This window comes from Arvicanthis niloticus, chromosome 18, assembly GCF_011762505.2.
Source record: "Arvicanthis niloticus isolate mArvNil1 chromosome 18, mArvNil1.pat.X, whole genome shotgun sequence".
Classification (NCBI taxonomy): domain Eukaryota; kingdom Metazoa; phylum Chordata; class Mammalia; order Rodentia; family Muridae; genus Arvicanthis; species Arvicanthis niloticus.
In genome coordinates, this window is record NC_047675.1 from 20,269,585 (window position 1) to 20,280,743 (window position 11,159).

General features: G+C 40.9%; 1 protein-coding gene and 1 pseudogene across 1 annotated transcript in view; both read left to right on the top strand.

Moving 5' to 3' along the window:
• Positions 1-2,575, top strand: part of Lpcat2 (lysophosphatidylcholine acyltransferase 2) — a 63,201-nt gene extending 60,626 nt beyond the window's left edge. The window contains exon 14 of the mRNA XM_034522659.2: positions 2,117-2,575. Coding sequence (XP_034378550.1) covers positions 2,117-2,301 — 185 coding nt within the window. The 3' untranslated portion in view covers positions 2,302-2,575. The remainder of the gene's footprint in view (positions 1-2,116) is intronic.
• Positions 2,576-6,341: 3,766 nt separating this feature from the next.
• On the top strand, positions 6,342-7,521 carry LOC117723469 (small ribosomal subunit protein eS26 pseudogene; annotated as a pseudogene).
• Positions 7,522-11,159: the final 3,638 nt, after the last annotated feature.

Consider the following 11,159-nt stretch of genomic DNA (forward strand, 5'->3'; position numbering starts at 1 on the left):
ATTGGAAGATAATGATTTCCATTAGATTAAAATTGTTTGTAGGTGGCCATACTTTGTCAGCTTAAATCATCTGCTAGAGAATTATGTTACATTATTTTGTTTGTGTATTTATAGATTTATTTAATTTATGTGTATGAGTTGTTTACTTGTGTGGATGTTTGTGCACCATGTATCCACGGAAGTCAGAGGAGGGCAGTGGAGTTCTTGGTTCTGGAGTTATGGACAATTGTGAGCTTCTATGTGGGTGCTGGGAGTCAAACCCAGGTCCTCTGCAAGAACAAACGCTCTTAACCCCTGAGCCATCTCTCCAGACCCATATACAGTTTTTGATCACACCCACCTCTCATGTTCCCTCTCCAACTCCTTCCAGGCCCTCTCAGTAGTCTTCCTCCCAATGTTACTTCCTCTCTCTCTCTCTCTCTCTCTTTTTTTTTTTTGTAAATAACTCACCGAGTCCAATTAGTGGTGCACATATGCACATGGATGTTGGACCATCCACTGGGACATAGGCAATCTGCTGATCTGGTAGCCAGAACTAATGGCCAGCCTTTTGATTTTTCAGTTCAACCTTTTCCCTTTCAGAATACCTAGAATCTCTCCCCTCCCCTAATCCTATATAAGTCTAAATTACAAAATTTAAAAGGGTTGGGATATTTAAGTATTTTTTAAAAAATAAGTTCAACACTTATTCAACATGAGGTAAGAACATGATTGTTGAAATTGTTAGCATTCTTGGTTCTCTATTAGTCAAATCAATGGCACAATTCTACTATAGTCACTTCCCAGTACATAAAAAAAAATGAGATACTGTTTGTTTGTTTGTTTGTTTGTTTGTTTGTTTGTTTTAAGACAGAGTCTTACAATGTAGCACTAGCTGGCTTGGTCCACCTGCTTATGTCTCTCAAGCTGATGTTAAAGGCATGCACTACCATGCCTGACACGCAGAAATAAGATGCATGTTAGTGTCACGGATAGTCCACCAAGGGCCTTAATCCTCTGAACAAAGCCTGTCTTAAAAGTATCGCCTTAGTTTAGTAAGTCACCTCTTGTGCTCCCAGGTCTGTCTTAGAAGTCACTTAGGTTCTTCTCATCCCTGAAATAGGCTAAAGATGTGAAAGAAGCCTTAAAACTAAGGGCAGTATTGTATTTTGGAAATTCAAGTGTATTGGAGATTTGAGCTTGAAATTCTCATTGATAAATCTGTATCTTTAGCTCAGATCCCAGAACTACAACACTGATATATAAAAGAGCCAGGACTCAGCGCTCTTGTAATATGATTATTAAATGTGCTTTCCTCTCCATTGTTGATTATAAATTGGGCTCAGTTTGTCAAGACTACATCTTTCTTTATATGAGTTAAGGGTTAGAATAGCTTTAAAATCTAGCACAGAATGTCCTGGATGACAGATTAACAAAGAAAAATGGAAAACGAAGAGGAAAAAATGTAGGGCACAACGTATGTTATGAAGGGAACACCTGTGTAGCTACCATCCAAGAGATGAATGGAGCTTTTCTAGAGCCCCCAGGGCCCCCTCATGGCCCCTCATAGTCATAGTCTCTTCCCCACTCAGAAAGAAATCTCCACCTTGTTTTGTGTCATCATTTCGCCACAGGTTCTGTGTAAGTTTTTGAACTTTATGTAAATGAGCTCCTATAATCTCTGTTCTTTCGTATCTTGCATTTTCCATTCAGCTACATAGTCCCAAATTTGCCTGCACTGTTCATTCACTGGCATTGCGTTCCTTAAGCTCTGTGAATATGCTACAATTGCACCCATGGCTCCTGTTGATCTGAGCCATTTTCTTTCTTTCTTTTTTCTTTTTTTCCTGTTTTGAATGACACTGCTTTGCTATGACTATTTTTCGTACATGTCTCTCAGGTTACAATTTCCACAGGTTTGTACCTCAGAATAGAATTAGCGAGTCATAAAAATGTGTATCTTCAACTTGACTAAATGTTGGAAAAACTCTTCCAGAGAAGCTGAACATATATTCTCATGAGCAGCTTTCCGAGTTGAGCAACAGGACTCTGCAATGATTACATGATTAAGATACTTTGTTAAGTTTCACCATGCCAAAATAAGCCCTAATTTTGTTGATTTTTTTCTCTCTTCTAGAGGAATTCAAAAGTTTCGCCCTAAAGCACCCAGAATATGCCAAGATATTTACAACGTACTTAGACCTCCAGACATGCCATGTATTTTCATTGCCTGAAGAAGTCCAGACAGCTCCCTCTGTTGCTAGTAATAAAGTCAGTCCTGAGAGCCAAGAGGAGGGCACATCAGACAAAAAGGTTGACTGAGCCAATGTTCCCAGTGAGGGAAGGCGACACGGGAAAGGTGTTGACCACGCTGCGAATGTGCTTGTCAGTTAATGTTGTTCACAATAGAAAGCTTTTTTACTAAAATGACATATTTTCTTCCTAAAATGTTTTTTATTAACCTGCCTGTATCAAGTAAGTTCCTTTTGTCTTAATACATCGTACTCTACTGGTTGTCTTGACTGATGATAAGTGCTGTATATTTTTGATGAATTTTTCAGTTTAATTTTCATAATAAATAAATCCATCGGTCTTACTCTGTACTGGTCAGCATTAATCAACACCGTGTGTTTAGCAAGTACAAACAGTTTTCAGTTGTTTCACGTGCACTAACGTATGTTTTCTCTAATTCCTTCCCTTTCTGAAAGCAAGGATGGGAATCTGCAAAACTCTGCAGAATTTTGGATCTCCATCTTTCTGGCTTAAATTTCCATTTCAATTTCAGTTTCCTGGCTGATACTTGCTAAGTGCACACACTCCCTTGGTCTTGCATCTGGATAGCAGGTTTCTTTAAATTGCCTGGTAAGGACAGCAGATTGTTTTACCTTCTCCATAGTATAGAAGGAACTGTGTTTTAAAGATGATTGCAGTGGGCCACAAGCTGGGAATTGCCTTATTGAGGAGAACAGTGATTGCCTAATGAGAAAATGAATTGTTTGCTACAGAGCTGAATTGAATTTAAGTTGGCTGGTTCCGAAGATAGCACTTTCCCAATAAACAAATCAGATTTGTTCCTTTTACATAATGGCCAAATTGGTGTATTTGACCATGCAGTCCAAGAGAGAGCTTTGTCCTGTTAATTTTTCCTCTCAAACTTTTAATTGTTTGTCAGAAATACCCACATGAAAAACAGAAGCTCCCAGCACGTCAACAGGAGCCAAGGAATCAAACAGCTTAGTTTGTTAACCTGTAGCCGTGTGTACCCCCAGGCAGGAAGACCACCTAAGCTAAGCAGAAATCTTCAACTGACATTTTTCTTGGGACCCACTTCTGCATGCTCTTGCTATCACCTAACATGTGAAGTTGTGAATAAAGAACCAATTTATAAAAAGAATGCACACAAATAATTGGTTCCTTTGGTACCAAATTCTTTGCTCTGGCTGGGTTTCAGAATCAATTAGACAGTCAGCCATAAGCTACAGGTTTTAAAGTAAGTTTTGAGGCTCAGGAGTCCCCTGAAAATGTGGGAAACCAAATTTAATCAAAAGCCATGACTTTAAACTACTTTCGCACATGAAGCAGGTGTGTTCTAAATACACACTGGGATAATTGAGCACCAGGATTTTATCCTTAAGTGTATGTAATTGTTTGCCTGTCACGTGTCTTAGAAGCCTTTTAAAAAGGCGTGGGATGAGCTGAAGCAATTGCTTAATTAGTTATGCTAAGTACTGTTTACACTGGCGTGTGCTGTACGCAGTAAATTCATGTATGCGGGTGAGCACAGAAAGTCCACATAGCAATCTTCTAATCCTGAGAGAGTAGTTTTAAGAATTAAAGGCTTTCTATGAGGCTCTCAAAAATGATCCCATAATTTCCTTGTTTCATGCTTCCACTTCTGTTAGTGTGATATTTCTATTTTATGATTTCACCAATGAATACATTTGCAATGTAATACTTGACAATTACAAAGTTCTGGTCTTTCTGTTAGTATTTTGAATATATAAATTTATGGTACTTAAAAAAATACCACAGTTTGAGTATGAGTTTGCCTAATTCAGAATATATTCATCATTTTTTATTGATCTTAGTATGCTCTACTGGAAAACTCATTACCCAAAATAATGGTAGCTATTGGTTTTTAGATTTACTGATTTTTATGTTATGTCATGTGGGTGTTTTGCCTGCGTGTGAATCTGTGCATCCTGTGTGTGCAGTGTCCATGAAGGCCCTGGAGTTCAAAATGGCTGCTAATCCTTATGTGGGTGCTGAGACCAAACCTGGAGCCTCTGCTAGAGCAGCCAGTGTCTTACCCACTGAGCCATCTCTTTAGCCCCATGCAGTTACTCTTGAGGAACTTAAGACTATCTGAATGCTTGGCCAGTTTCCACAGAGCAGGGCTGGATTTTCCTGCCCTGACAACAATCTCTCTTTTCTCTTTCTTTCTTTCTTTCTTTCTTTCTTTCTTTCTTTCTTTCTTTCTTTCTTTCGTTCTTTCTCTCTCTCTCTCTCTCTCTCTCTCTCTTTCTTTCTTTCTTTTTTTTTTGTTTTGTTTGTTTGTTTGTTTTGTTTTTTGTTTTTTTGAGACAGGGTTGCCTCGAACTCAGAAATCCACCTGCCTCTGCCTCCCAAGTGCTGGGATTAAAGGCGTGCGCCACCACTGCCCGGCCAATCTCTCTCTTAGAGAGGCTTTTCTCCTCTTAAGATTTATGATAAGAAATTAAGTTCCACTGTGGTCCTATGTACGAATTTGTAGAAAGGAAATTAGAAATATCATTTCTTAAAACATCTGGTAAACCAAACACACTTCAATCAAACCAGTTCTGTTGGGAGACAATGGTGGACCAAGTACTTAGAGACTGAAGTATTTGCATTATGTGTGGTCAACTTTCCTCTTCTGAGTGTGATAGTCAATGGGGATAGCTCTAGCTAAAGGATATGCTACATTTGCAGCTGGATTGGTGGCCCATTCCCTTTAATTCCAGCACTTGGGAGGCAGAGATAGGTGGATCTCTGAGTTCCAGCCGACCCTGGTCTACAAAGCAAGTTCTTTCCTTCCACCATGTGCATTCTGGGGATTGAACTCAGGTTGTCAGGCTTGGCAGCAAGCACCTTTACTCAGTGAGCCATTCCACCAGCCCATCCCTTGTGGTGTTTAGCAGAAGAGTGTCTCCCTTTTAGAATGTGCTTGTTCTTCTTCACTCTGCATGAAGCGCAGCATCGAAGATGCTTGGTTCGCAAGCTCAGGAGCTTTTCTTTATCAAGTCATTTCAAATATGGGTTGGCTCACTGAAGGCAATGTGTTTTAATAGAGAGGTGTGGGCTATACTGAATACACAGGCTTTCTGCTATGAAAGTCCTTGGATGGTTGGCTTTTATATAGTAATCATCAAAGGGCATAAAAAGATACTCATAGATAGTGTTTTCTAGGAAGGCAAACACATTTATGGCATGTTAGATGTTTTTCTTCTCTCTCCAGTTTCTTGTTTATTTGTTTGTTTGATTTTGTTTGTTAAATTGTTGTTATGCCTTAGAAGTAAACTGTCCTCCATGAATTTATGTGTCTGAACAATGGGTCACAAGCTGGTGGTTCAGCTCTGAGGGGTGATGCAACTTTTTGGAGGTGGAAGCTCATTGGAGGAGGCAGATGTCTGTAGGAGGCGTTTGGGTCACAGCTTGGTCCAGCTTCTTGTCCTCTCTGCATCCTGGTCCTCTGAACTCGGAGCAAGCAGCTGTCACATACTCCCAACACTGTGAAGCCAATGGCTACCATGACTTCCTGAGCATGGTGGACTGTGCCCTGTCATCATAAGCCAAAACAAACCCTTCTTTCTGTAAGTTGCTACCGGTCACAGTGACCAGGAAAGCTAACTAGTCATTTTCTCAGTGTGTTACATCATTGCTGTGATATGGCACCAGGAGGGGTGTCGCCCCTCCAACGTTCCTGGTATGTCTAATATACATTTCACAGATTGTGGTACACAGGCTAATTGCCTGAAGAGCTTTGGTCCTTCCCATCCCAGCTGCTGTTCTTCTTGTTGCTATGCGATAATTGCCTCCCTGGGTGACATTTCAGGTGTCTGGGTGGGAACCACATGTCTAGCTGGCTGTGTCCTTTGCAACATTGTACCCAACTTGCTGGTTTTTGTAATACACTAAGGGAATGATTTTTTTTTCTTCAAGTTATTATAAAAGAATCTGTACACACACACACACACACACACACACACACGGAAAAGAAAGAGGTGGGTCATAATAAATACAATCTGACTTCCATCATTCTCAATTAATTACTACTAATATTTGAATATTTGCCGCATTTTGTCACTTTTCGACTAAATATCCTTTCATCTACAGAGTAACAAATGCAGTGGTTTCCACCCTACCTTTTACTTACAGGGTAAGACTTTCTAATATGGTTAAAGTCCTCATTAAGAATAAACATTTTAATATTTAACCCAACATTCCTTTGGAAACAGTAGAATACTGTGCATATTTATTCACAGTTTGCATGAGTTTGACTTTTGCTTTGGGGTTATTAAAAGCCTCCAGCTCAACATGTAATCCATTGTTAGCAATGGTTAGCCAGTGACTGACACATTCTCAGTTCAAGAAAAAAAAAAAAAAAACCCTTCCAACGTTTTTGTAATTATTCACATTTATTTTAATTATTTCATTACAGAAGAAGATACTGTTCTGACTAATAGAGTAGGATAATTTCAGTTATGTGAGGTGGTCAGCAGGTTAGGTATCTTTCTAGCTTATATAGATTATGATAGTTTCAATTATATGATGGGTCAGCAGGTTCGTGTCTTTTAGACATAAGTAGACTTCTTCTTTTTTTTTTTTTTTTTATCCTTCCCTTAATAAAAATACAGATGGTGACTGGTATTATGTGTAATCCTAAGTGGCTCATTTGAATACGCAATGGACCATGTGCATTCTGTCATTAGTTCCAGTGAACAGAAACAAGAACTTAGTCATTAAGTGGTAAGGTGTACAATTAAGCCAAAATCTGCCAGTTCCGGCAGCCATACTTTGAACCATTAAGCCCTGCCCTGTTTGGCAGATTGAACAATTGCCATGTGTTTCCCTACTTGTAAGTTCTAGATATCATACTGTGACTAAGTTCTTAAATGGAAAAAAAGATAGAAGTGATTAAGAATGGTTCTGGGGCTCTCGGATCTTGGCTCCAAGATGACTGAACAAAAGAAGAAACAACGGTCGTGCCCAAAAGGGCTGCGGGCATGTGCAGCCAGTTCGTTGCACGAACTGCACCCTGTGCGTACCAAAGATGCGGCCATTAGGAAGTTCGTCATTCGGAACAAAGTAGAAACCGATGCTGTCAGGGACATATCTGAAGCAAGCGTCTTCGACACGTATGTACTTTCCAAGCTCTGTGCCAAGCTGCATTCCTGCGTGAGCTGTACCATACATAGCAAGGTCATTAGGAATCAATCTTGTGAAACCCGGAAGGGCCGAAAACCCCCACCACGTTTCAGACCTCCTGGCGCTGCACCACGGCCTCCACCAAAGCCCATGTAAAGAAGTTGTTTCATAAGGGCAGAAGGAAAAACGCCTTGAAAAAATAAAACGGAAGTTATACGAGAGAGAGAGAGAGAGAGAGAGAGAGAGGAGAGGAGAGGGAGAGGGAGAGGGAGAGGGAGAGGGAGAGGGAGAGGGAGAGGGAGAGGGAGAGAGAGAGAGAGAGAGAGAGAGAGAGAGAGAGAGATAGGTTTTGGGACCTGAAGACACTGAGCACTTTCTAGGCTGCCAGCACCACCGTGTGACTAACCAGGTCTATCTCCAATTTCAGCGGATCTGGCCTTTATGAGCACCAGGCACATACATTCAGGCAAACACTCATACATAAAAGAAAAAGAAAGGAAGAAAGGGAGGGAGGGAGGGAGGGAGGGAGGGAGGGAGGAAGGAAGGAAGGAAGGAAGGAAGGAAGGAAGGAAGGAAGGAAGGAAGGGAGGAAGGAAGAAAAGAAGGGGGAAAATGCTCTGAACAGTGAACCATGGTTGAGACAGGTTAAAGATGGTTCTTAACAGTGATCCGTGACTCAGATCGGGTCAGACAGATGAATTCAGGCTGGTGAGGGTAAGTAACCCTGTTCTTCCTTACGGTTCCTGTACTTCAGAGGTGAGGTGGGCTTCAGGATGCTGCAGGACCACTTCCCTGTGGATAGTGCTGGAGTACGGGGTCTCTACCTCTCATACTCTGCTGAGGTGAAGAAGGGTGTGGAGAGGAACTGAGGTAAAGGCCTTTGATCCAGCTGTTGTGGGATGTTATTTGTGCTCCCTATGCTTACAGCATTCTGTGTATTCTGTTGCAGTGCAGGAAGCATGGTGATCTGTTCAAAGCACGAGACAGATACCACTTCTCCAGTTAAAGTGTCTTAGAGGTCACCAGTTACAATGTGGGTAAACTAAAACCTCCAGCATGGTACACAGAATCTTTATGAGTTGACTCCTCCTGGACGCTAGATCTCAGCTGCCCTCCGTCTCCTTTCTCACCAAATTCTTCCAGACTCAATTTCCTTCTTTCCCTCAAGCTGGATAAAGTCAAGTCTGCCCTCAGAGTCTGCTCTGCTGCCTTCTTGGATAGACTTCCCCAGGTTTTCACATGGTTTTCTGTCCTTCAGGTTTTAAGAAGAACTCCACACAATCAGTTCACATTTCATACAGCATCTGTTCTGGTTTATTCACGGGATTGTATGGCCATCACCACAATCTAATTTTATAATAATCAGATTTTAAATCAAGTGTCGTATCATCACTTGGGAATTCCCTGTCGTTAATCAAACAAAGCTATGGACTTGCTCAATCCCAGCCTCGTCCCTGAAATTAGTTTCTTGTGTGCATCCTTACTGTCCACCATTTCTAGTTTTCCTGACACTTGATGTTTGCTGAAGAAATAATGGTAACATTTTCTTTTGTTTAGTGTTCCTCATATAAGTATAAAAGGAATCTTTATGACAAACATGAAAACCTGAAATTATCGTCTCTAAATCTCCCATGAATGTTAAACCAGAGGGGTTTTGCTTCTTGTTCAGAGTTACGTAACTGTGAACACTGGGATAGGAATTCAAACCCAAGGCTGCCTGGCTCTCCATGAGGGGACTTTTAATTAAGACAATGTAATTTGAACCCATAAAACAGCCAAGGGAATATATGGCAGGCTGAAACTTCCAGAAACATGGAAAGTAGATAATATGAGAACCCACCAGCCACAAAACCTCTAGGATGCTAAACATTCCAAGCATGAACGGAAATGCAGAGATGAGTGTGTGATCCAGGAAGGGCAGTCCTCAGTGCCAAAACTGCAAAGAGCTGCAACCTGGGCTAGCTGAAGGGATGAAGGTTACAGCTTTCCTTAGCACATGTGCTGGCCTCACTACTTAGGAGGAGATAGAGGCAAAGGGTAAGGGTTTTGCATAAGGTGGGCATTTGGAACAGGTATCTCAGCAGAGAAGAGTATATTTGCTAAATTCTCAATATAAGGATGAATTGGGAAAAAGATCATCTGGCTAAGAAAGACAATGGGGTTTTCTCAACCTGGTGCCAGGATGCAGGGAAATAGCTGATAGTCTTATTTTCTATTTCAATTCTTTTAACTGTACAGGGACTCATTTCTATATAAAATACTCTATAAAATGAGTATTTTATAATCTGTATGAGCCTCCCTCCCTCTCTCTTCCCCTCTTCCCCCTCCTACCTCTATGCGTGTGTGTGTGTGTGTGTGTGTGTGTGTGTGTGTGTGTGTGTGTGTGTGTGTCTTATAATGCCAGGTATTGAAACTCAAGATTTGAGCATACTAGGAAACTATTTAACCATCCACACCTACAAAAGCTATAAGGCAGAGGATGTACCCCAAGCTGCCCTAGAATTTGCAATCCTGCCTCTGCATCCTAAGTGTTGGGATGGCAGGGATTTGTCACTACACTGGGCTCAGTCTGTGTCCTTTAACTGGAGGATTCTGCTCACTGACACTTAGTGCCATCAACTGACATGGCTGACTTTCATTATCTTTTCTTCCTGTTTTTTCCACCCATTCTTTGAATTTCTCTTTTCTTAACCTTATGTCGATCAGTCAATTTTTACTTGTATCATTTTGATTTTTTTTCCTTTTTGTTCCTTACTTTGATATGTTTTATGTCTACTCCTGACACACACACACACACACACACACACACACACACACACTCACAAGACTTGATGCCTTTTAACACATGGTGCTTCCAACAGTATGTCTTCACGTACTCTACCCCAGGAATCATGTGTGCATCTTGAAACCCCCAATAACTCTTTTTACCATTTTTATTCTAAATAGTAAATTGCACTTAAGAGAAGGAATCTGAGAGGGAAAGAAAATCCGAGAGGGCTCTGTTGTATTGCTCTCCTTATTTACTTCCTATTTCTGGCATTTTTCTTTTCCTTTCTGTTTTTTAAATTTTTTAATGTTTTATTTTGTTTTTGTTTTTTTTTTATAATTCCACCTTTTCAACACTTTTCTTCTGAATGTTCTTGAACAATTTTCTGTTTCCCTGACTCTCCCTCCTCCCTCCCCTTCTCCCTCCCTCCCTCTCGCCCTCTTTCTCTCTTGGTTTTTCTGGACAGGGTTTCTCTGTGTACCCCTGGCTGTTCTACAACTTGCTCTATAGACCAGGCTAGCCTGGAACTCACAGAGACTAGCCTGCCTCTGCTACCCAAGTGCTGGGATTAAAGGTGTGCACCACCACTGCCCAGCTCTTGAACATTTCTTAAGCACAAGCTTTATGAAAATAATTTTTACAACTTCATTTGACCTAAATATGTTTCTGTCTTCATTTCTTGAAGAACATGTTTTTCTAGATAAATAATTGTATGTCACCCCTCCCGCTCACCCCCTAACACACTTTAATAATTTAAGAGTCCCACTGCCATCTTCCTCTTCTTGTTTCTGAGAAACAGTTGATAGCAATTTTCTTCACAGTCTCCCCCTATGCAAGGAATTCCTGTTTTTATTTTATTTTTGTGTATGAGAGTTTTGTTTGCATGCATGTCTATGTTCCATGTATGTGCAGTGCCCGTAGTGGCCAGAAGAGGGCATTAGGTCCTGTGGAACTGGAGTTACAGATGCTAATGAGCTGGTACGAGAGTGTTGGGAATTGAACTGGCGTCCTATGGAAGGGCTGCCAG